We start from the raw sequence: 27,131 nt of genomic DNA, 5'->3' as shown, positions 1-27,131 counted from the left end.
GAGAAAGACAGAGTAAGTGAAGAACAGAATGGAGTGATGTGAAAAGGAAGAACGATTGATTGTCAAACATTGACCTGTTGGTACATTAATTTCTCTCTTGTCCAAATCACTAACTTTTTGTCTGTTTCTGATCCAGATGTTTAAGTCTCAAAATATCATATTGTCTGATTCTCCACTAAACCCTTGATCATTTCAACCTCTCAGTTAACAAGTGCCGTATTTAGAAAAGCCTTAAGCTAGTTGACATATAGGGACCTTCCATAAGTCAAAATATTATACGTCAGTGCTAAATTATCTAATCTTTTTTTATAAAATACGTCATGCAATTTTTCTTGGCGACTCTAAACTATATCTTGTGTTGAGATAGGTAACTCCGCCCCTGCAGCTAACATTCTTACACAGCCACTGCCCCTTTAATACCGGCTACATGGACCGATATGCAAAGTCGAAACAGCTTCATTAGAAAAAAATAGCTGCCTGCCGATAAATACATGTCCCAATAACAGTGTGTTAAAGCGGGTATATTGTCACAGCATGCTAATGTGAAGGGGTAATCACCCATGTCATCTCAAGCTTCTCACAAACATAGGATCATAACTTACCCCAGCCTCTCTCTCTCTCTCTCTCCTTAGCATGTCTCTTATTCTTGCTTATCTTCTCCATCTTTCTCTCTCTTTCTCTATGCTTTTCTTTTCCCCGTTTCGTTCCATTATTTCTCTTATTTTCTTTAATTTGTGTTATTTCACCCCCCTTTCTCTACCATCTCTGTCTCTCTCGCTCTCTCTCTATCTGTCTCTCGCTCTCTCTCTATCTGTCTCTCTCTCTCGCTCTCTCTCTACCTGTCTCTCTCTCGCTCTCTCTCTCTGTCTCTCTCTCTCTGTCTCTCTCGCTCTCTCTGTCTCTCTCGCTCTCTCTCTCGCTCTCTCTTGCTCTCTCGCTCTCTCTCTCTCTCTCTCTCGCTCTCTCTCTCTCTCTCGCTTTGTATTATCTCATTATTTATCACTTACACATTAAATATAATCAATCAAATCTAGTACACACAATGTGTTCAATAGTCTAGCGTCTATTTCTACTATCAACTTATAAATAAAAAGTATTTTTCGCTCATTTGAAAAGAAACAAATAATGTTAAAACAACTCTTTATTTCCGATCTTTCTTTTTAAGTGTTTGACTTGTAAAAGTCAGCGGTGGAATGTTCTAGTTGATTTCTGACTGATCAACACTAACGATGCACGCCAAGATACCGGGTCTAGTGGGCGTGTTTTCTGGGAGATAGATGAAAAATAATCTCAGAGGGAATAACAGACCAAACTTCTATCGACTCATTGCAAGGCTCTCGAGAGTACTCGTAGACTTTTAAAGTTCATTCCCCTCTTTATATTGATTGGAACTATTTGTACAAACAGATCATTAACAAATAATCAATAGAACAAGATAAGAAAAAAAATTGAACTAATAAGAAATACAATTGTCAATTAATGAACTTTTTTTTCTCTCTCTCTCCAGGTTCCTGTTAAAATAATGTGGTCTATAGAGCGTTCTTTTGCAGAAAAAAAAAACAACAACTAAAGATCTACTTTAAAACATGAATTAAAATGCGTGGCTTCAATAGAACAAGATGAGAAATACTTTTAAAAAACTATTAAGAAATTCAATTGTCAATTAATTAACTTTTTTTTCTCTCTCTCTAAGTTCCAGGTTCCTGTTTTAAAAAAAGATGGTCAATAGAGCGTTCTGTAGCAGAAAGAAAACAACAGCAACTAAAGATCAAGTTTAAAGCTTGAATACAAATGCGTGGCTTCATCAGTAAGACTCGATACCGAAAGAGCAAAAGTACATTTGTACTAAGAGGTACATACCCTTGGTAAACTGCAATTTTAGAAGTAAGCAAAAAAAAAAAAAAACAGAAGTAAGCACTCAAAGCTACAACTATTGAAGTGTATCTTGCAAGTTACACAAAGACTATAACTATTACAGTATTTAAATAAAGCTACAGATATTGGACCATCCAAGTCAGACAAGAATAATTGGAGAATTGAAATAATCAACATAAAGGCAAATTAGAAGTGTCAGAGTATAATTAGAGCCTTCACAATAATTAACAGCTATTGGAGTATTTATTGTAAATATTCCAAAATACAGTAATTAGCTAAAAGAAAAGGCGTGCCTTTCAGACCTTTTCAGATCATATGATGTAAAGACTCATCTGTTTCTATGGCCTATGATTAATGAGGGTGTCATGTGGCCAGCACAACGACCAACTAAGTTTACTTTCCCCCAAAGTCATGTACCCATTAGAGTTGGGTGGAATCAGGGGCGTCATTAAAATCCAGAGTCGTATCCCAGTCTTTGATGGGATTTGAACCCAAGACTCCTCGGTTCGGAGCCTAAAGCAATTGGATTCTCTATGATAACGTGAAGTGTTCTGCTGAAATAAATATTTGTCACTAAATAATATTTGCCATTTCAAAGCTGGTCAGAATAACCAACAATTTATAGATGGTATTTATATTTTAAGAACGCCACTTCATTTCCTGTCTGCCCCTTGTTACCGGAGTTTAAACACCACAACTCTTTCAAGATTGATGAACGCTTTAATGTTTCATTTTCATGCTTATGACTTTAAACATCTGTTGCAAATGATTAACGCCTGCCGACGCTGGAGCTAGACATGGTATTCTATTTCAAAATCTAAACCCAGACAACTACGGGAACACTAACTAGTTTAGCCTCGGTAGGAAACAAGAGACAATAACACGATTAATCAAAACCTAGCGCTTCCTTCAACGGACTCCCACAGCCCTGCCAACTTTCTACACACACTTTTTCAAAAAAAAAAAAAAACTATTAGCCCAGTGAATTTCAGAGAAAACATTTGAAATTCAGATTTGTTTTCTGAAGACGTTTCGGTAGATTCATTGGTAAGATAAATTAAACAATGTCAAGGACGATTAATTGAAGTTCGATGTTGCCAACTAATTAGATGCTACAATCAAAGAGTCTAGAAAATTTGATTCTGTTGAGCTAAAAAGTGCATGAACCAGATCCAATAGAAGGAAAAAAAAAGCCTAGATTGACAACACTTCCTGTATTTTGTACACCAGATACACCATTGATATTTATATATTTGCATCCATGTGTAAAAAAAATCTCGAATAAAGATCCGCCTTTGAAATTTGTATTGATAGGAAATGTTAAAGATCTTTCTGGTGTCAGGTATTTATACCGCTAATATTTTATTTTTTGTTAATTTTTAGATTAGTAGATACTGTGCCTCTGTGAAAAAGGACAATATGTAGAATCTTGACCAAGTGGGTGTCGTGATCAACTGCGCATCCGGGTCAAGAGGACTCCTTTTGTAGGCGAAATAGGTAACAAGTTTCTGGACACGTCATATCCTCCCAGTGGCGCAGTGCTATACGTCTTGGGAAAACGTCTTTCATGCATAATAAAGTCGTCTCAGAGTATTCGGCCTTAGCAGTGCGCGGGGCCCATGGCAAGTGTCATATCAGAGCCACGAATATTCGTGTTGTAAACTGACGTAACGAAAGATTCTCTCTTTATCGTGGGGCCTTATACTCGGGGCCTGGGGCGTTTGTTCCTCTCGCATTCCGCTATGACTGACCATGCGCCGAGCTTGGTCCCGTCGGCTTAATTGATTTTTTTTTTGGGAGGGGTGGGGGGGGGGGTCTTGCGAGCCTCGATACGCGCATCCAAAATTTGGTAGTCCACCAGGGAAAAAAAAAGGTTGGTAACCATTGAGCTAGGCAAATTAAATTCTATTTACACACACATTTGAGAACCACTGAATGCTGGGTTTGTTTTTTTTAATTTGGCCGATACATCTGTCTGGTAAGTGTAACATTTACACTTCAGCAACGGACTATTACTTAGGGGAAATGAACGAAGCGAGGACTCATCAGACTAATTAGTGACTAACTTCAGCGACTAACGCTGCTCGGCTTGATGATCGCGACACCATCCGGGACACCTGGTGCTTTTGGCAAGTGCTTTCGTTTAGAGAGACTCGTCAATACGTTCGTGTTTTAATTAACTCTTTCTCTCCTAACTGACGATACCAACGTTGATTCCATCAGAACGTGTTAAATAATAACGGAGAGAAAGAGTTAATAAACGAGGTCACAATTACGTCTGAAATCATTCGAAAGTTAAGTTATGATACTGATAGGAATCATAGCTACACGAGAACGAGGCCAGGCTTGCAGAAGGCAACTTTCACTGACACAAAAATTATATCTTTAAGAAATCTGTATGTCTGCCTTTTTTTCCCCAAAGAAATACAACGCCCCAAATAAAAACTAAAAAAATAAATTTAAATCAAAAGCAAAAAAAAATTTTTTTTTTAATCCTTGAACTAGGCCGTTGACTTGCACTTTCATACATCTTTCGTTTCCTTGCTAATTTCAAGTTCGACTTTTTATTTATTCTGTAACCTTTCGAACGTTGACTTCTGCCGTGCTATTACCAAACGGTTCTGAGTTTTTACTTTTATTTTTACAATTATTTTTTTATTTTTTTGAGGTTAAATTCTGGATTTCGCAATAGCAGCTTAATTAGATCTACACTATCTGCTCTATCCTGCTGTCTTTTAATGATCCATAAAAACTGCCATCAGAAGGATGCGTGTTATTGAAAGTGTCACTGAAGGACGATCAAGCCAAATTAAAACATAGTTTGGGTCAACTTGGTCTAATAAGAAATCATAGCATCAGATGATTGTATTGGTCACTATAAAGAGATAAGTTTCATACAGCTGGTCATCATCTTTTTTGGGGGGACAGTGCCCGCCGACCTCTTCGTGGTGTCCCCTGGTAACTGGAGTAAGTCCACCCTTTGCTCTCAGGGTGCTCTGAAAAAGGCTAACATTGCGACAGGTCTGGGAAACCCAAAATTCTAGACCTGTATGGCGACATTTATGCGCTACGCAAAGCAGCAGGGTTTCTGTCCAGGGCTTTTGCAAGAGAGGATTTGAGCCTCTCATGCCCTCACTCAAATGGAGTTTGATGATGATGATGATGATGATGACCATCATCTTTTTCTTTTACATAATTATCATTGAAATAGACGAAGGGGTTAAAAAATAAAGAAAAACATTTAAAAAAAAATACTTTTCTAAAAAAAGACAATACCATCTTTATACAACTTATAGAGCGAGTGCTTTTCTCTTCATAACTAATGAATGTTAGATCAAAATACAATGGAGCTACTTTTTTTTTTAAACAACCCCCTTCCACTTTCCTCTGAGAGAGAATATAAGAATGTTGGATCTAGATCTCTGGGCCAAATTTAAATCTATTTCTTTTTTTTTACTTTGAAAAATTATAACGTCCAAACTAGAGTTTCCCCGGGTGTGGTCAACGAGCTTGCCATTCTTTTCTCAGCGATATACATCAATTTTCATTTTTTTAGAAAAATCGTTAGAGCCGTTTTTGAGATCCGTGTCTGAGTTCCACACAGGCTCCATGAAGGTATAAGCTGAATAGAGATATTGTGGGAAAAAAACGATTAACTTCGAAGACAATACACTAATCCAGTTTTTCAACAGTTTTTTTTTTTTTTTTTGGTGTTTTTATAAGCTTTAGAAGTTCCTTCAAAAATCATCTTATCTTATAAATTATCTTATCTTATAAGTTACAGACGTTTCGGCGAAGATAAGTAATCGTATCTATGTGTTAATCTTATCATGTTAAACATATATTATAATGTATTATTCCAAACGTTCTCCTACAAAGGGTGTAATATGGGTTGGAGCACGAGACCATTGTTATGACAGTCCAAAGCGCATACCACATGACCAGGGAGACAGAAAAAAACAAAACAAGAATGCAATAAGAAAATTCAAGGTACCAATTTTTTTTTCTTACAAAAAAAAAGACAAAATTGTAAAAAAAAAAATGACGGTCGCTGTTAACTTTCCAATATTCTAGAAGTTGTTTTCAGACGTAATCAGTTCTGGAAAAACTTAAAAAAAAAACAAACAATTAAATTGCTCTCCATTGATATTTTATTTTTTTTTTTTGGAGAAGAAATTACAAGACTCCCCAACAATGGGAGTCTGAAGATTGCTTTGAAAATGTCTCACACGGATGCGGCTGCTTCTTCTACGATTTCTGAGGGTTTTTTTTCTCTGAGAAGAGTTTGTCTACAACTGTGTGTGTGTGTTTGTAAGTTTCTGTATACGTGCGATGCATGTCTAGTAACCCGTGATTCCCAATCTGTGTGCCGAGAATCTTTTGGCTTTAATATTGCAGAATGTACAATACAGACTTTTTAATGGAATGTTACTCATCTACAGATGGGTGAATAGCTTTAGGATTATATTTTGTTGATTCAAGAGTTACATATATATAGTTTAAAAGAAAAGAAAAAAAAAAGATATTTGACACATTGATTAACAGAGCTACACCATTTCTATATACAATAAATATTGTAGAAGAGCTCCACGAAACACTACCCTGGTGGTGGCACATAGGCCAGTCTCTCTTCAAATAATTCTCTCCCCTTACATGTTCACTAAAGCGTTTAAACCAGGGGTTCCCAACCTGTGTGTCGCGACCCTTTTAGGGGTCCATTGACGATTTGCCAGGGGTCGCCTAAGGCCATCGAAAATATGGATTGTTTTTTGTCTATTCTTCTCTTGCTGTGTGGATGGGGTCGCCGCAGAGTGGGGATTGTGAAATGGGGTCGCCGAGCTTAAAAGGTTGAGAACCGCTGGCTCAAATTATAGCGCACTAAGAAAAAAAAAAAAACAACAGAAAGATACTTACTTCTTTAAGGATGACTTTAGTGCATTGTACATCTGTGCTAGTCTCTTGCGCTCGCTTTGTTTATTGGCTTGTGTTTGAGACACAAGGACCACAACTGCAACCAGCAGGCAAGTTATCAACGTTGATGTCCTCATTGTGAGAAAGTTTTTGAGTGGAGCGGTGGCTGCTTATCGTAGGAATTAGAATTAAATATTGTTTTTCACCTTTGATTTCAAGAAGAATGGACTTTGAATAATAAATAAATATTAAAATTTCGTTTCGTTTTTTTTTTCTTTAAGATATAGTTTTTAGATCTAGTGTTTCCTTGAGGACGCTCTTTGACGAAAGAAGTTTCTTAAGACTTTCTTAGTTACGGAAGTCAACAAGTCCTGAGTATTGCAGACGAGAGCCGAGAAGAAAAACTTCTCTTTGCTACTCCCTCACAATTTGAGATTCCCGGGCAATTCAAAAATATAAAAAAACAGGTGTAGAAAAAGTTTTATATGATGGAATAAATAACAAAATAAATAAATAAATATGTGTTTGTCCTTGTATCACAGTGTATGGCGCGTGTCACAATTCGTAGCGAGGCAGTTTCTTGACAGTAGACATCTTGTTGGCAGTTGTTTCTAAAAATAGTCACTTCCGTTTCCTTGTTCCTTGTTTCCCTTTTTAAGTTCTTGTTCTTGACAAATTGTTTTTATAACTGTACAATGTTTCCCTACAAAAGTAGAAAAAAAAAATATAAATAGATCAATATTATTAATGTAAGAATTATAGTCAAGCTAATTAGAATAATAAAATATACGTATAAGTCTAAGACTGCTTTGTTGACTCTTAGTGGGAATTTTCTGTGACAACAAGGATTCATGGGAAGTTCACAGAGTGACTACACGTGATCTTATTCACGTTCCCAGGTCAACGAGTGGCGTTGATATAGTCTGACAGAGTAAGGGACAATAGTGCTTTTTTTTTTCCTAGCCTTGGACTCTTGCTTTAATGGACACTATAAATTTAAGTGCTAGCCTTCTTTTATTAGCCATGGTTACAGTTCACGATAACTGACATTGAAATTTATCAAACTTTCACACTCAGTTGGAATACAGTCACAGCAGTTCGCGTGGTCGAGAGGCCAAGTACGCTTGAACTTGGCTTGGCTTGGCTACCTAGAAGGGGGCTCGAGGTTCAACATCCGACTCGGGCAGAGTTGTGTTTACTGAGCGCCTAAAGGCAGCACGGAAAACCAACTCCTAGATACCCCCCCCCCCCCACTGGTCCACAAAAGAGATTGGGCCAAAAGCGCTCTGAGCATGCTATAAGCATGAAAGTAGCGCTATATAAAAGCTATAATAATAAATTACTTTTTTTTATACGTTGCTTATTCCATGCAATAATTTAGAGAGCTTAAAGGAAGGGTCTCGGATTGCAAATGTCATACACAACAGCAACAGAAAGAAGGGTGAAAATGCAACGGGCCCTGGTGATTACAGATGCCCAACCTGTGACCGCAGCTGTGGCCTCTTTAATTACAAAAGAAGTTGCAAAGGACAAGATAGTCTCTCTAGACGTTAAACACCACAGAGAGAGAGAATTTAGAAAGAGAAAATATTATCTTATGAAAAACAGACGTTACTTGAAAAAACCAAGATGATTACGTCCTGCGCATGTCCCTAGGTCAATCTAATCATACTTGTTAATCAGTGACTGGAACTCTGCATGCTACAACTAAAAGCGGACACTTCTTAATCACGACATTGTTGTCACCCGACGTGATAGCGTTAAAAAATGAGAAAAAAAATCCTTAAAAGTTTCTGACCCGTCGAAATTCCGATATATTTTCTCTATTGTGGAGATCCCTTTCTTAAGGAGACCAAGAGGCATGCCCTCCCTTAGCTCGGGCACTGCTCATTCATAATCTTTTGATTCGAAGACAAGGCCAATGCCTTAAAATCTATATTACATTTTGAATTAATTTAACTGATAGATATAATCAATAATACATTATACAAAATATAGCTAGAATCTAAAGGTCATATTACACTAAAACTCAACACATGGAAGCCATGTCTCTTTCATTGCCATTTTAATCTTTATATGTCGGGATATAGATTCAGCCAAAAAGCAATAAATAGACTGTTCGTAAGATTTAGTGAAACCGTTGTTCCGGGTTCAAATCCTGTTCAGCTTTCTTTTATTCTCCACAACTTATGGAAATATTATTCTTTTCATCCTATCACTGGAGCCATGACGTCCAATGGAAGGCGTTCGTGATGGGGGTCAACTCAAAAGATATAAAAGATACTATCAAGGATTCCCTCAAGGTATAGCGAAACCGACACCCATGACTGGGTAGAGATAGCCCTTCCTCTTGACAAGGAATCGTAGGTGTCCGTGTTCTAGTCAAGAGGTTGGCTTCTTCTTCTTCTTCTTCGTTCTCATTGTTATGTTGGAGTGTTCAGGTTGGTTGAGAGTAAAGATTAGCAAAATAAAAATAGTCAAAACCCGTGCCTTGAAAGCATTCGGGCTTCACAGCGCTCCTCGAGTTCACCAGAAATGAGATTATGCTAATTTTGCATTAAAATGTTTGTAAAATGTTTTACATGTTTCGGATGTTCCTTCAGAGTTGAAGATAGTTTACTTCCTAGTCCAAACCTCCCGCAGGACGACGGGGGATGGGAGCGGGCAGGGTTTGAACCCTCGACCGTCGATGAATCCGAACGACAGTCCAGCGCACAAACCGCACGACCAGGCAGCCATCCTTGGACTAATACGAAGAGGATTCTAAGGGCAAAATACTTGTTCAGAGAGTTGAACTAGAATAGATGCAGATTGAAACATGTCTGTTTGGTACAGCGAACATTTTCTTGAACCTATTATCGAGACTTTAAGTAACATCAGCTAATTCACAAGCTAATTTGCATATTTTGTTTCGCCGAAAGAATCGTTTGATTTTTGTCAAGATTGGTTCCCAAACAGAGCCCCGATAAAACATATATTTTGTATATACAACGTATATCAAAGGTGTAATAATCTTTTTTTTTTTTTTGAAGTAACGACTGTATGTTACAAGGTACGATATATCAATGTGATTAACAGAATGCTTCACAAAGTTATTGGACACGAATCCGTTTAAGAATTCTTATCTTATATAATACAGACGTTACTTCAAAAAAGAAGATGATTCTTAATGTCAATGGTGGATGAGTGGTTGAAGCGTTTGTCTTACGAACCAAGGGTAGAGAGTTCGAATCTCGGTGAAGACTGGAATTTTGAATTTCGGAAATTTTAGGACGTCCTTGTGTCCGACTAACTTTAATAGGTACCTGCAATCAGAAGGGTCGTTGAAATGGCCACATGACAACCTAGTTAGCGGTGGGCCAGAGCAACAGTTGACCTTTACATCATGTGATTCTAAGGACTACTTTACTACACTGCCAGCAGCCAATCTGAATATGGGAATACATTCCGTTCGTGTTGTTACGAGAAAAAAAAAGTGCAGATTAATACACGTACGCCTGAAAATAATTTAAATATCATTCAGGTCAAGTGTCATGACATTGGCCCCGTGGGAAACAGCCTGTCACGCGTCACGTGACTACCACAGCACGCTGCAAAATGGTGTCAGCGGATAGAGGCGCGAAACAATGCAGGGATTCTAATGACATGCCCTTCAGTGTCTGATATCAGTAGAGTTCTAAGAAGTAACTATTTTTGAATCGATAATATTTTTTTAGGGGGGGGGGGACATTCTCTTCCCTCCACCCTCCCCCATTTTGTATGACCCTCAGCCTTATTTCTGAATTTAATTATAATCACTGACCTAAATCATGGTTACATTTCTACGTTCTAATACCCCCCCCCCCCTTTTTTTTTTTCTTTCTTCTTATGTTTATCCAATTCCAATTATCAATCTTATTGAAGCTGCCAATCAACAAGCAAAATATTTACAAATTATTAAAACGACAACAAATCTTATATAAAGGAAAACAACTGTACATTTAGAGAGAATATATATTGATACAGTAAGATTTACTTCTTCTAGTCCAACTAAACTAATTAATAACCAAGAATTAATTGACTGATTAATTAATTTTTAAAGCGATTCGTGTTTTGTTGGATACAACTAATAATTGTGTAATGTTTCAACTTGATACGAGAATGGATCTGGGAAAAATAGCATGTACCAAATTTGGCGCAGACAGACAGATCGACAGACAGTGTGAGTGGATATAAGGTTTGCTTAAAAAAAAAAGTAAACACAAATAATACAGTAAGAACGTTGTGAAATAGCAAGTTTCACACACGTACACACACTCGCACACGCATACATACACACATACATACACACCCACACAGTTCACGTTGGACAAATCGTTATATAGGAGAAGTCTGATCGTCCAATGTTTAAAACCTAAAAGAGAATAACAAAAGAAAAGGTTGCTTGAGCAACTGTTTTGTTGCATGTTGATTTTTTTTAAGCCATTTTTTTTTCTCTCTTCTCATCCGACTTCCACCCACGCACGAAACATTTCTTTGATATCTTTGTCTTTTTTCCTTCAAAAACTATTCCCCCTCTCACTCCAACCCTCTCTTCAACACTCTCGATCTCACCTCTTTCTTACCTTTCTCACATTCCCTGCTCCTTTCTCTCTCTCTCTCTTCTCCTGTCTGAGAAGCACACGCTACGCCTGAATGACCAATCAGAAGTCACAAAGTATAACAAGTCATAGTGTCACAACTTGACAGATTACGTCAAATAAAAAAAAAGTGACTCATTCAGGACATCAACACAAAAAAAAATGTCCTTTTGCTGACTTTCAGTTCTCTATCTTGAACTTTTATCTCGTCCTCGAGTTACCTTCCCCTGCTTTCGAGTTACCTTCCCTTGCTTTCGAGTTACCTCGCTTGTTCTATAATTTAGAATTGTTTCGATTGTCTAGATGTGTCTCGTGATAATCATAAAAGGGGAAGAAATATCTAGACGGTTATCTCTCCTTACGATCATTACTTTGTTTTAAGTTTTTTTTTTTATTCTTCTCAATATCAGAAGAAAATTGGTTTCAATAATACATCTAGACATCTTCAAACTGCATTGGAGAATTTTGTTATCTTTGAAGTTTTAACCTTGACATTGCCGACATCCCTCCGGGACCACCAAATGTTTAATCTTCGTTTTCTGTAGCTCATAGCTTTTTGTCCTGTCTGGTCATGTGTTATATGCTACAAGTTGTAGTCCTGGTGGTCCAGGGTTCGATCCCTTCCTGCTACCATTTCATGCCACCCTACAGGAAGTCTGGTCTAGGACATAACTTATACAATGCTAACCTTAGCATATAATGTGTCATCCTTTGTGGTCGAGAGGCTTGTCTTGGCTACCTAGAAGGGGGCTCGAGGTTCGACACCCGACTCGGGCAGAGCTGTGTTTACTGAGCGCCTGAAGGCGGCACGGAAAACCAACTCCTAGATACCCCCTCCCCCCCACTGGTCCACAAATGAGATAGGGCCAAAGCGCTCTGAGCATGCTATAAGCATGAAAGTAGCGCCATATAAAAGCTATAATAATAATAATAATAATCCTTAGTGTGTCATCCTTAGTATGTCAACCTTAGTGTGTCATCCTTAGTATGTCAACCTTAGTATGTCAACCTTAGTGTGTCAACCTTAGTGTGTCATCCTTAGTGTCACGTCTTAGTCCGTTATCCTTAGTGTCGCATCTTTAGTGTCTCATCCTAAGTGTGTCATTACAGCGTCATCATTTGTGTGTCATCCTTAGTGTCTCATCCTTATTGAGTCATCCTAAGTGTGTCATCCTGTCTCATCCTTGTTGCCTCACTCAGTGTAAGCCTAGTTCATTAATTAATAGTATGCCTTTTCTCCTTCAATTCCTCTGCCTCTTTTCCTGATTCTGTCCCTTGCAGGAAGATCTTCTTATGTCCTGATCGTATCACCTGAGTTTGCGATCATTCTCAAACGGTTCTAGAGAGACACAATCAACGTTTAGACCCAGTCGCTAACTTTCTGAAGTATTTCAATTTTACGTGATACTCGATAAACTTACGTTGTGTGACATCTGATGTGTGGCGTATTGATGTTTTGTGTAACATTTGATGTGTATCACATTGATGTGTTATATGACATTTGATGTGTATCGTATTGATGTGTTGTATGACATTTGACGTGTAACGTATTGATGTGCGTGCCTGAGTATTAGAACATTTTGTAAGCTTGTAGTGTCCTACGTGGGTTATATGAGCACGTATGGTGTGGTAAGTGGACCTTTCGTATGCGTGTGGTAAGTGGACCTTTCTTATGCGTGTGGTAAGTGGATCTTTCGTATGCGTGTGGTAAGTGGACCTTTCGTATGCGTGTGGTAAGTGGACCTTTCGTATGCGTGTGGTAAGTGGACCTTTCGTATGCGTGTGGTAAGTGGACCTTTCGTAAGCGTGTGGTAAGTGGACCTTTCGTATGCGTGTGGTAAGTGGACCTTTCGTATGCGTGTGGTAAGTGGACCTTTCGTATGCGTGTGGTAAGTGGACCTTTCGTATGCGTGTGGTAAGTGGACCTTTCGTATGCGTGTGGTAAGTGGACCTTTCGTATGCGTGTGGTAAGTGGACCTTTCGTATGCGTGTGGTAAGTGGATCTTTCGTAAGCGTGTGGTAAGTGGACCTTTCGTATGCGTGTGGTAAGTGGACCTTTCGTATGCGTGTGGTAAGTGGACCTTTCGTATGCGTGTGGTAAGTGGACCTTTCGTATGCGTGTGGTAAGTGGACCTTTCGTATGCGTGTGGTAAGTGGACCTTTCGTATGCTTGTAGTAAGTGGACCTTTCGTATGCGTGTGGTAAGTGGACCTTTCGTATGCTTGTAGTAAGTGGATCTTTCGTATGCGTGTGGTAAGTGGACCTTTCGTATGCTTGTAGTAAGTGGATCTTTCGTATGCGTGTGGTAAGTGGACCTTTCGTATGCGTGTGGTGTGGCATGTGGTGATTTTGTGCAGGTTCGGTGAGGTATGTGGTGTTATTTTGTACGAGCGTTGATTGTGTGAGTACATGTTATTTTGTGTGCATATTCCTTAAATCAAATAGAATTCCAAACTTCAATTAAACTGTTTACCATCATAAAGCTTTTATCAACCACACCATTAACCTGAATAAAGTGAAATAGGTTCAAATTTCTCTCACTACTATGAAGAGAACATGCTCTCACACTAGCCTAGATAATTATAATGTTTCACTAACACGACGTTTCATTAAAATTTGCGGTTGGGGGGGGGGGAAGGGTTTACAATGTCCGTGACGTTAAACACTTTTATCAGTAACAACAGTTAGTATCAGCAATAGGAGAAACAAGATGGATGATCAATACAATTTAATTAACTTTCATTAGTCCCTCGTAGAAAGGAGAGAGAGTTTGTTTTTTTATTTGCCATCAAAATGCAGTGACATGCTCAGAACATGAAGCGTTGACCAGTTGATAGGTTGATCTAATTATCGACAAAGTAACAGAAACAATGACTGGTATATTTTGTTCAAACATTGAAGCAAGCAGCAATTAAAAGGAAACTCAATGTTAATTGTGTTATTAAATTAGCTTTCAAAAATTTGAATAATTATTGACTGTTTAACGCCCTATATCGAAACTTATGACTGCAAGAGTTTTTAATTAAGTTTATAAGTTTGCTATTAAATTTATTTTAGTACGTTTGTTAAAATATTTGTAAGACATGTTTTATACTAAGATTTGTACGAATTATTTTTGTTGAAGTTTTTAAAAAGATTTTTTATTTTTTTTTAAAGTCCAGTTTGTAATAAAATGTTCATCAATACGACCGTGGCGAAGTTTTAAGCATTTAGTCTGGATCAGTCATATAATTAAATTTGTAATAGATCTAGACTAACAATAATAAATCTGTGCGATTATAAATATTTTTTTAACAGTTGTTTTTGTTTAGCACATATTCGTGTTTTATCTTTCTCAATACGCTATGATCCTATCACTTGTCTGGATCAGCTGGAAAGTGGTGGGGGGGAGAAAGAATGGGGTATCCGGGTGATCGCTTTTTAAATGATTACCTATGGCCGGCCTGCTGAGATCACCGATAATCCTGCTTAGACAGCTTACCACTCAAGGCAGTAAGATCTGATGTCAGAAAGAAATCACGCCGTTGCAGTTTTTACATTGCGAACATTAATTACCACTAGGTTTACTTGACCTCAGAGCACCTGTTCAGCGATGTGGCTCGCTCGCCTGCGTTTGTTCCGATTCGGCGTGACCTCAAGGTACATTCACACGTCGACCTGTATGGACGAAGGGTGTCTGAATGAATCTCTGACCGCATTACCTGCCGCCCTGGGACGACCCGCCCTTCCATGTGTACGCTTGCACTTACGATTCTGGCCAACAATTACAAGTAAAGGTATCAAACATCAACGCGTTAAAATCAGGTATTATTATTTTATACCCAACAAGTTTTCAAATGTTGCTATGGACGCTAATGCTGTTGCATTTAATCTATAAAAGATTAGACCTTGTGATCTATGGAGCAGATGACGTGTGGTCTGCACAAAAATGTTTTGTAAAATGTTTGACATGTTTCGGATGTTCCTTCAGAGTTGAAGACAATTACTTCCTAGTCCAAACCTCCCGCAGGACGACGGGGGATGGGAGCGGGCAGGGTTTGAACCCGGGACCATCGATAAATCTGAACGACAGTCCAGCGTGCAAACCGCACGACCAGGCAGCCATCCTACGACCAACCGACTCGGGTACACATTTGACCTCATTAGTACTCAATAGACGGTTAAGTTAGACGGGCTGGTGTATAAGTCGAATACACATTCCAGTTCACGTTGCCTAATTTCAAGAAAGTTCAACGCTTTTTCTTTTTCACAAATGAACAATCAAAGGATTTGGAAGCAAAATTGTCACCAAAATAGTTACTTTATATAAAAGCATGTGCTATATTTCAGGATGGCTGCCTGGTCGTGCGGTTTGCGCGCTGAACTGTCGTTCACATTTATCGATGGTCGAGGGTTCAAACCCTGCCCGCTCAAATCAATTTTAAAACGCACCGAATGAACGGGAGAATATAAATATATATAAAAAATGTAATTATTGGTAGTTCGTAATGCGCAAGCGAAACAAACTTTTATAAGACCAAGAAACTCCTCATCTCAAATAGTAAGCCTAATGAGTTATACACATTACAAACAATTAAAACAGAATTCTGACATGATTGCCAACTCCAAAAAAAAAAACAACCTTATATTCAAATGACAACTATAATTACATCTACAAATTAATAACACGTGGTAGAGTCGAACGAGTGGCCGAAGCGCAAACCTGCTACAAATGTAACCTGGTTGGTTTAAGTCGGTGATGTCCAAACTACAGCCCGTGGGTCACATCCGGCCCTCAAAACCTTTGCCCACAGAGCATATTGAATCCGTAAGGTATCGGCTCTGTTTGACCACGAGTCCTATAGTCGTTAAAAAATGTACATAGTCAGCAGGCCGGAAAATGTTGCCCGTCGCTAATGTGTATTGTGATGTAGGCCTACAGCCTATTACATAACAAGATGTAGATCTATATAAATTTCTCCCTCTAATATTTTCAACCCTTTACGAATGTTTTTAGTAGTTCAAGGGAGATAATGAATGACAGATCGAAAGATTTGACGTCATTAAAAAAAAAATTCCGAGCGCAGATGTCGTTCAATTTTATTTTTAAAGAGATTTCAGTCATACAAACTTTCAGTAACTGCTGGCGTTCATTTGTTTTCGTATTTCATAGATCTTGAACGATTTCAAAATCAATTCTGGGTTTATACGTTAATCTGTGAATTAAAAGTTAAAGTTCTACGAATAAGACAGCTCTTCGGTCATACAATTTAAAGCGCACAATTTCGTGTGAATCGCTGTTCTAATTTTGTAAACCAAAACGAAAGTACACCAAAGCGGAAGTACTCAAATCGCTTTTATTTTTGAAATCGACAAACATCGCATGTCAGGAAGCTGGCCATATCCGAAGCCACATTTGATCTCCGAGATAATTATATTTTTGTTTTTATTTGAAAGATGACAAAGATAATTTAGACAGTGCAACGGATCTACGGGTCAGCAGGGAATACAGCTTCAGTCAGATTTAATTTGTTTCGTTAATTTAAATAGCTGTATACTAATTTTTTTTTTTTTTAAATTTCAGGAGCGAAGTTTTTAAAAATCAGAAAATCTCTCTATTTTATCTCATAAAACAGTGTTGCAATTTAATAAATTAATTTTGTTTTCATTAAATAAAAGAAAAAAAAAGTTATATATAAGTAAGAACCGCACAATTACTGCTATATATAAAAAAATTAAAACTGAACAATTTATCTCCCTCTTTTATGTAAAACAAAATGAATTAATGACGACAAATAAATTATCTAATTGATAATTTTTTTTATTGATTCGTGTACTGTCTTCGACAATGAATAATTGTGCAAAGTTTCCACTTGATCCTAAAATGGGAAGTAGTAGAAATGACGTGTACAAGATTTGAACCAGACAGAGTGAGATGCTCTAAGCTTTGTAAAAAAATATAACTGTAAGTTGACTTCGAACGAAACAAAGAAAAGAACATCAGAATACAACAAATAGAATGCAGATAGCACCCGAATATTTGCATTCTTCAATTAGCTGTTACCTTCTGGACACGCCCCGGTAACTAAATCTAGATCATGGAACTTTTTTTTAAAGGTATTCCAAGAAAGACGTTTGAATCTAGAGATCGATACTTGTCTCGTGGCTTAATGCAGCGAGAGAATCTGTTCATTTCAATTCTATTAGAAGACAGGCTACCAAATTCAAGTCTATTCGTCTGTGTAACCTAGATCTAGATCTACTTGCTTCTAAACGAAAAACACTGGCCCATCTCTGTGATTCGAACGATTATCCTTATGCCTAAATTATTGTAGACATTAAAAAAAAAGGAATACTAATGAATTTTTTTTTTTAAATTTGTAACTGTTATGATGTGTGTGTGTGTGTGTGTGACGGTGGCAAGAGGTTAGCTATGTGGTGTGAATGATGCAAGATGCACTGAATTGTCGTCAGCGGTCTAAGGTAGGACAGACGACTCTAGTTGGCTGGAGTGAAAAAAAAAAAAAAAAAAAAAAGACTTTATTATGGAGTTTCACTTTGGTCAGAAAAACAATTTTACATTATTACCTAAGTCTACTACATTCATTGTGTTTTTATCTCAAGTTGAATTTGTTTATAGTGTAATAAAAGTTAGTTTTTGTTCACAAAAGATGTTATTCAAGCTGTTTCAAGTTTCGCAAGTTAAGATAAGATACGCCTACAGCGGTTTAGTTGTCTACCAGCTGTTCCATTCCACTAGTCAGCGACCGTCCACAACCTATAGTTTATTTCATTTTATTTTATTTCATTTTATCTTATCTTATCTTATACAGATTTCATCATAAAGGAATATCCTTACGTTGCACGACAAGGTACAGTGCGCAGTTGAAGACAAATGGATTCTCTGAAATATTAACTTACTGCATTTAAGATGGGCTAGCAGTGCTGGATTTACCTATATGCAACGTAAGTTATACCTTAAGGCCCACAAATTGCTTTAAAGGGGTCCCGTATCTTACATAACTTAGGGCCCCCAACTTGCTTTAAAAGGGGCCTCGTATCTCACATAGCTTAGGGCCCCCAACTTGCTTTAAAAGGGGCCCCGTATCTCACATAGCTTAGGGCCCCCAACTTGCTTTAAAAGGGACCCCATATCTCACATACCTTAGGTCCCCCAACTTGCTTTAAAAGGGACCCCGTATCTCACATAGCTTAGGGCACCCAACTTGCTTTAAAAGGGACCCCGTATCTCACATAGCTTAGGGCCCCCAACTTGCTTTAAAAGGGGCCCCCTATCTCACATAGCTCAGGGCCCCCAACTTGCTTTAAAAGGGGCCCCGTATCTCACATAGCTTAGGACCTTAGTAAGTTAAAATCCAGTCCTATGGTCTAGGTAAAAGATTTTTGCTTGTGTATCAAACTACTAACTCTAATGGTGAACTGTTCAAGTCATTTTGTATATATTTTAGTGCCCGTGTCAACGGAGCGATTGGTTTGATCACTCTTTCTCCTATTCTCAAACATTTCCAAAGATCTCGGAAACCTATGGCAGCCCGCAAGAGTCAGATTCACATTTAAATGCACGTGTGCAAACGGCCTCCAAGTGCTATACAGAAATATACAAATTATTATGTCTCTATAACACCAAGATCAAAGCGTAAATCTACTCTCATTGCCCTTTGAGAAATAAAAGTTAAAAAATAATCATCATCAAAGAACCAATACATTATTTAAGAAACTGAAGGTACACATTGCGTTTCGGCAAATCGGAAACAAAGATATACACCCATCTAAAGGCGCGGTGGCTCACATTTTAAGAATCACTGCTTTATACACTATAATGGATGTGCAGAAGTCAGCAAACAATACAAGTTCCTCGTGACAAATTTCATTGTGTGAGGCTACTCTTACTAGCCTGGGTCGAGCGAAACAATTAAACCAATTAAACAAACGATTATATCAAATGTCAGGAAGTCAGTAGGGCCTAATCCATACATCACCTGATCAATGACGTCACACACACACACACACACTCGCAGATTTACACTATACATGTGTGTGACCAGCTATGAGTATTAGCACTATTATTTAGGAGATAGAGTCGGTACGTTTAAATAGAATGTGTTTTAAGCGGTTATTCCGACTAATGCAGTTTGAAACTATGCAGCCATTGTCTCTAAAATAATTCTCTAAGATTCCATTCTATCGTAGAGCGTTGGTCACTGGTTAGTAGCATTCGAGGTCCTACGTATCACATACAAAGACCGCATGACAAAGGAACAAGAGACAGGATTAGTACAGGGATTGGACCCCACGATGACCTGCTAACTACCGCCAAAAAAAACCGCAAACTATGGCCAATTTACAAGGTCCTCAGGGCTTGCAAAGACCTTCCTTTAGGGAACAGTACCAGAAAAAGAAGAGACAGAGAAAGCGATGGGAAGACAACATTTAAGAATGGACGGACCTGACATCGAGATTCTATCCAAGGCAAAAGACAGAGAGGAATGGAGAAAGACGGCCAACGAGATATTAAACATTCCAATGTCCTAACAATTTCCTACCAACATTTGTTCAGATAAGAATTGATCTTGAGTTTTAAACAATCTGTCAGTCAAAAAGCTTTGTGTCGATAACTACTATAGTCTAGGTCAAAGACTTCAACTAGGTCAGGTAATTCAAATTAGGTCAGAAAGAAAGCATGTTCCCATAGTTTAAACCTGAATCAACAAACTATTATTAGATAACCAGTCGAAGCCCAAGCCCCCACCTCAAATACGAATCCCTTTGATAGGGAAATATCCATTTTATCCAAAGTATCATTAATTCCTTAAACTAAGCGTAAATCCATTAACTTACAAAAAATCTCAAATGTATGCATGATTCCGCAAACTATAACAAGATCCCAAACCATTAGCTTAATAAAAATTGTCACTATTTTTACTTATGGCACATGTATTGCAAATACTATATACTAAATCCATATATATATATATATATATATATATATATTATATATATATATATATAATTGTTAAATGTCATTTTTCATTATTTACTTGTAAGTCTCATGTTGCAAGCAAAAAATAAAATTTACAATAATTTTCACTTTATTAAAAAAAAATTCCAACTTTGAAGCTACATCTTCATTTGCGTTCATTTATAATAATCACCTAGTTTGATATTTGTATTATAAAAAAAAACACGATATAAAGAAAATATTAATTACACATAGAATGTATTGTCTTTTACCTTATTAATGAAGTTACACGAAATCGAGACTTGATAATATCACAGAAATATATAATTGATAATCTCGTTGGAAGCTCTTGCCAAATTATCTTATATCTACGCTTTCATTTATTAGAACTGGTCGAGGCTACGAAGCGTGGAAATTTATAAAGTTGCATCATCCAGGTAAGCTTGCGGGGAAAGGGGGGGGGGAACGGGTGAGGGTGTCTGTGTGTGTAGAACAGGTCTCGCGTCTCTCTCCCTCACCTTTAGATGTTTTTTTTTATTTATTTCCGGTGCAAACTACGTGATCAACGCCAAATGTGCCTTCCTATCTGCGCGCGCTTTGCGTCCGTACCTGTTGCCTCGTTCCCAATGTCTTGACTTTGTCAGCACACACTGAGAAGACGTCAGAGTGTAAATATAGACTTTGATCTAATTCATTCAATAAATTCAGTGTTTTGATTGGCTGAGCAGCACGTGATAACCAACAGGTGTTCTATTTTTTTTAAAAATAATTTCCTTTCTCAAAGAGCGAGATCTATAGACTATTTAGTATTGAGTATTTCCATACGCATGTTTTCCACGATTCGTGGGATTCATTTCGTTTATTCACAAACCGGATTAAAAACGTGGAAATATGAAACAGGATCGTAGTGGGGGATGGGACCCCATGACGATTTTCTGACCACTGCAAAAATATCAGTAGCACTTTTTTCCCGTTTTCGATACCAAACAATTTATTGATTACCAATCAGGGCCGGACTTAGGCCACTGCAACCTATGCGCCCCGCACTTTCATAGGCCCCGCGCTAATTCTAGGTGTAAATTATCGAATTAAAACATTATAACTTATATATAGTAACAGTTTTTTTCCCGCATCTTCCTGATTTTCTAGGGGCTAGTGGAAATCTAATGTAATTGCAAAATATACCAAAAAGTTCTGGAGATATTCTGAAATAAAAAAACCCGGCATTGTCAGCTTTCACTGAATGAAATTTTAGACGAATGATACATTCTGATACAAAATCTTAATGTTGACATTATGGTTGTCCCTACCCAGACTAGGCCCCGCGCAATCCATTTCGCATAGGGCCCCGCAATGGCTAGGACCGGCCCTGTTACCAATGATTAATTAAGAAATTCAATCTTTTTTACTGGCTCGTGTTTTAGTAAGTACGACAAATCTTAGACTTGATCAGAGAACGGGAGTGCTTTCCCCTTATTCCTAAACAAAGAAAAATATTTTTTTTATAAGGAAATGTTTTATTCTTGAGGAATAAAAAAGTACCCCTTTACAAAACAATTAGATCAATTAGATACTCATTATAAGACATCAGTTAGGCCAGGTTCACATCTAACTTCACATTCACTTTCACCTATCCTTTGGTCTGCTGGACCGCTGGGGGCACCACACAAGATTATGTTAACCTTTTTTCTTCATTATTTTCTTTCATTTGTCTTTGATAGAATTTCATTCTGATAATATTGAAGCCTTTTTACCTGTCTGGGTGGACCACTTCGGGGGGCGATTTTCAGTTTGTGTTTCCACACAAACTCTCTTTCTAATCTTGTTATTATTTACTATTTGTCATTACTGAAATGTTCTTTATAAATGTAACTCTTTCTCTCCGTAATTATTTACCACATTCTGATGGTATCGTCAGTTAGGAGAGAAAGAGTTAAAGTAACTAAAACTATATACATTAGCAACAAATATATTTTCATTCTAAGCAGACGTTATACGCCCTTAATGTGTAACAATAGCAGACGTCTTAAGCAGACGATAGGGTATTTCAATGAATGTCATGGAACAATGGTTCTCAAGTCTTTGAAGAGTCAAGGCCACATGGAAACATACAAACACTGGCTCCAGTGACGAAATATATATATATTAGCAAACGCTTTTTATTCATGCGTCATGATTGAAACAATTCTTCTTGACGAATTTTATCCAAAATGACGCGCAAATTCAGTAGTGCGCGGAGCACATATTTTGAGAAACATCATCGAGGTCGTCGGTAATTCAAATTTTAATAATTGGCAAGTTTCTGTCGAGTCCTATTTAAACAGAATTTGTATCGCCTTAAGCCTAAAGTTGTTATTTTTTTAAAAAACCAGTTCAATGTGTGGGAGCGCCAGGCAATTCGAGGCAAACAATATATGAATGGATAATCAAAAAATGGCGCTATAGTCCAGACGTCATTTTGCTTTGGAAAATGATTTTTCCAAAATAAACTATTTTTTTTCTGTTTGACTGATTAACCTTATGTTCAAATGCAGTGTTTCCCGAACTGTGTTCCGCGGAACCTTAGTGTTCCGTGAGGCCTGAATAGGTGTTCCCTTAACTACTGGAAAAATTAACTAGTAGGGCACCATGTGAATTGATCTCTCTTTAAAAGATAAGCAAAGTGTTCCGCTAAATATTCAGAATGTGCGACGTGTTCCGTTAAGGAAAAAGTTTGGGAACCACTGTTCTAATGCAAATACCAGATAAAAACGCTCAAATCTCTAATGGGCGAAATAACGGTTAGAACTTAATGGGGATGTAGATATTTGACTATTTAAGATCAAGTAAGTAAATCTCCCTTTTGAAAACTAGCGATCTATAGAGCAGATGATGTTTATGGCCAACGGTTAACAAGGGTATCATGTGGCTAGCACATTGACCAATCGCCTTTATTTTTCCAGACTTATGTCAGGTAATCATTAGAGGTGTTGTGGACTCAGGGGGGTGTCCTAAAATTCAAAATCACAGCCTTATTAACGATTTGAACCCGAGACTTCTCGGTTCGAATCTTTAAGTCGGGACGAGTGAAACCTGCACTTGTGGAGCTTCACCAGAGAATGCTGACCATACCCTTCAAAGCTGAAAGAGGCCTGAACGGGAGGGGTGAAACGGAGAGGTAGAGACATCGATCCTTACAATTATAGAACATGAATAAAGACGTCCACACGAGTACGACTTGGCATCAATTCAAGTAGCAACAGTCCTACCCATACCAACGTTAAAAGCAAAATATAAAAAATCCTTTAAAAAAAACAAACAAGAAAACAACAAAGCTTATCTGAAGGAGAAGATCTCCGCTCTTAAAACTGTTTCATTAATGTACAAGTTATTTCTGTTTACATTATCTGCCCTATAGATCACCTAGTCTTTACTTTTTTTTTTACTTTTACAAGTTATTTCCCCTTTTTTTTATATCAAACAGAATAATTAATTACCAATAATTAATTAATTAATTGTTTTTTTAATTGAATCATGTTTTATTAGATACAAAAAAAAAATATTGTTTAAAGTATCAACTTGATTGGAGACTGCGTGAAGGAGAAATAGTGTTAATAATTATTTAAGGGGACTAAACCCAACAAATTTAGCCGTATATCTGAATACTGAAGTATTAGTTCCCCTTGTTGGTATTGTCACCACGCTAATAAGGAGTACTTATTGACTAATTGATTACTTTCTTTTATTGATTCAAGTCTTGTCTATGCCAATGAAAAAATTGTGTGAAGTTTCAACTTGGTCGAGAGAGAAATTACGTGTGCACACTTTTTGACAGACAGACGGACAGACAGACAGAGCGAGCTAATATAAGCTTTGTAAAAAGTACTGGTCTAGCACGCATGCCATGACCTTTGTCCTTGTTTACTAATTGGTAGGATTAAGGATGTAACGACGCATAGTTGCTCTGGTTTCTCAGCTTATTGCGCCGCGCTACTTATCGTTAAGTGATTAGTTCTTTGCCCTTCCTAGGCGGAAGGATGTTCGCAAATCGTATCGCAAGCGGAAGCTCAACGAAAGACAAGAGGGGAGAGTTTCACCAGCTGATTAATAGTCAATATTCCCGTCACCGAAAATAAAACTAAAAATATTTTGTTTTCAAAGCCGTACTTGGCAACAAACTTATTCACATCGGTCAGTAAATAAATTGTTATAGAAGGCCTGAACACAGTACTGCAACGTCGCTAACTGTGGGCAGCCTAGATCAGTAGCTCGTTGCCACGTCTCAGTTCTGTACGGCCGCATGGTCTCCACTGCCAGTAGGGTGCGACGTCGTAGATCAAGTGTTGATGCCTCCTGTTAAGAATGGCTTTGGCGGTATGCGCTCCTGACTGTCATCTCCCTCCCCGTTCGGTCCTTGGGTGTAATAATCTTCAATTGTGAAGAAACAACAGCGACATGTAAGCATATTTGTAAGTTATAGTGCAAAAATAGCTTCGAATCTTTCTTGTTATAGCTATTGACTCAATAGCAGTTGATGCATTGTACGCAACGGTATATAAACTTGAATAGAAATCAAGGCATATTAAATCTTATGTTCACTACAGTAGGGATGCCCATACCTTGACCCGCTAGCCATATCCGGCACGTGACTTGGTGCTGTTTGGCCTCTCAAGACTCATGCCCACAACACATAATAAATTCGCTGTCTTTGGATTCCAGGATGTTCGTGGCACGCATGATGGAAATTTATGTGGCACTTAATCCGAGATGAGTTGGACAATACTCTGCACGATTGGACAGAAACAGCCAGTGGCAGTCAAAACTTAGAGAAAACCACAAAGAAGTGTTTTGAGGTTAAACATAAGCTCACTAACATGAGTCAGTGCCATACACCCCACAACGCAATCAAGGCAAATACCATCCCTCCTCAGCCCAATCAAAGAAAAAAAAAAAAGTAAAGTTCCCTTTTCAAACCTTGCGATCTATAGGCCAGATGATGGTAAGGTCATCTTCTTTGTCCAACGGTTAACGAGCATGGTGTCATATGGCCAGTTTAACGACAAACCGCCTTTACTTTCCCCAACTTAAGTCAGGTACCCATTAGAGCTGGGTGGATTCATGGGTGCCCTCAAATTCCGAAAAGTCAAAGTCCCAGTCTTCACTGAGTTTCAAACCCAGGACTCCCAGTTTGGAAGCCAAACACTTGACCACTCAGCCACCTTTCCCGTCCCCCAGCTCAATCAAAATCAATACCGAATTCCCATTCAGCACAAAGAAGAGTCAATACCACAACCCCTTCAGCCGAATGAAGGGTCAATACCACAACCGCTTCAGCCCAATGAAGAGTCAATACCACAACCCCTTCAGCCGAATGAAGGGTCAATACCACAACCGCTTCAGCCCAAAGAAGAGTCAATACCACAACTCCTTCAGCCCAAAGAAGGGTCAATACCACAACCGCTTCAGCCCAAAGAAGAGTCAATACCACAACTCCTTCAGCCCAAAGAAGGGTCAATACCACAACCGCTTCAGCCCAAAGAAGAGTCAATACCACAACTCCTTCAGCCCAAAGAAGGGTCAATACCACAACCGCTTCAGCCCAAAGAAGAGTCATACCACAACCGCTTCAGCCCAAAGAAGGGTCAATACCACAATCGCTTCAGCCCAAAGAAGAGTCAATACCACAACCGCTTCAGCCCAAAGAAGAGTCAATACCACAACTCCTTCAGCCCAAAGAAGGGTCAATACCACAACCGCTTCAGCCCAAAGAAGAGTCAATACCACAACTCCTTCAGCCCAAAGAAGAGTCAATACCACAACCGCTTCAGCCCAAAGAAGAGTCAATACCACAACTCCTTCAGCCCAAAGAAGGGTCAATACCACAACCGCTTCAGCCCAAAGAAGAGTCAATACCACAACTCCTTCAGCCCAATGAAGAGTCAATACCACAACTCCTTCAGCCCAAAGAAGAGTCAATACCACAACTCCTTCAGCCCAAAGAAGAGTCAATACCACAACTCCTTCAGCCCAAAGAAGAGTCAATACCACAACCGCTTCAGCCCAAATCAAGAGTCAATACCACATCCCCTTCAGCCCAATGAAGAGTCAATACCACAACCGCTTCAGCCCAATGAAGAGTCAATACCACAACTCCTTCAGCCCAAAGAAGAGTCAATACCACACCCCTCAGGCTCCCTCAGCCCAACCATCACTTTAAAAACACTTGAAAATCTATTAAAAATGGATGTTTGCTATTTGATTTGTAAAGTTTCAATTTCAAAAGCGATGAAAGCTGCTGCATGAAAGTTCAAAGCTTTCTTAATTGAAAACACGTCTTGTAATCATTTAATTAGTCAAAGCAGGACTTCTTCCATTTAACGATTCGCACAAAATAAACTTAATTATGATCTATTCACAAGGTCGAAACGACATTTAGGTGAGCACGAGGTGTTGCAGGGGCGTAAAGTCTTTGAGAGAAAGCCTCAAAGGAGTTTGTTTAATTCTTGGTTTTAGATTTCAAAAAAATTGCAATTTTCAAACGATGTTCACTTGCTGTGGTGTCTAAATGACTCAGTTAATGCCAAAAGTGTGTGGGTCAACATGCCCCAGATTACACATAATAAACGTAAGAGGTTTCATTTTGAAGAGGTTTTATTTTAAAGAGGTTTTATTTTGAAGAGGTTTCAATTTCAAGAGGTTTCATTTTGAAAGGTTTCATTTTGAAAGGTTTCATTTTGAAGAGGTTTCATTTTGAAGAGGTTTTATTTTGAAGAGGTTTTATTTGAAGA

At 38.2% G+C, this 27,131-nt stretch overlaps 2 protein-coding genes across 5 annotated transcripts in view; one reads left to right on the top strand and one right to left on the bottom strand.

Annotated features, from left to right (window-relative positions):
* LOC106053682 (uncharacterized) overlaps nt 1–27,131 on the bottom strand; it is a 71,254-nt gene that overhangs the window by 20,733 nt on the left and 23,390 nt on the right. For 3 of the 4 annotated variants that reach the window (XM_056044411.1, XM_056044412.1, XM_056044409.1), the window contains exon 2: nt 6,790–7,489. In XM_056044411.1, coding sequence (XP_055900386.1) covers nt 6,790–6,923 — 134 coding nt within the window. In that variant the 5' untranslated portion in view covers nt 6,924–7,489. Of the gene's footprint in view, nt 1–6,789; nt 7,490–20,636; nt 20,795–27,131 lie in introns of those variants that run through there. The other variant, XM_056044410.1, reaches the window with a different exon arrangement.
* On the top strand, nt 24,706–26,646 carry LOC106053680 (uncharacterized). Its single transcript, XM_056044519.1, has 2 exons — nt 24,706–24,717; nt 25,612–26,646. The coding sequence occupies exons 1-2, from the start codon at nt 24,706–24,708 to the stop codon at nt 26,644–26,646; spliced, it is 1,047 nt and encodes a 348-aa protein (XP_055900494.1).

This window comes from Biomphalaria glabrata, chromosome 10 (genome assembly GCF_947242115.1).
Source record: "Biomphalaria glabrata chromosome 10, xgBioGlab47.1, whole genome shotgun sequence".
NCBI lineage: Eukaryota > Metazoa > Mollusca > Gastropoda > Planorbidae > Biomphalaria > Biomphalaria glabrata.
Note: the sequence above shows the minus strand (reverse complement) of the source record. Positions and strands in the feature narration are given on the sequence as shown.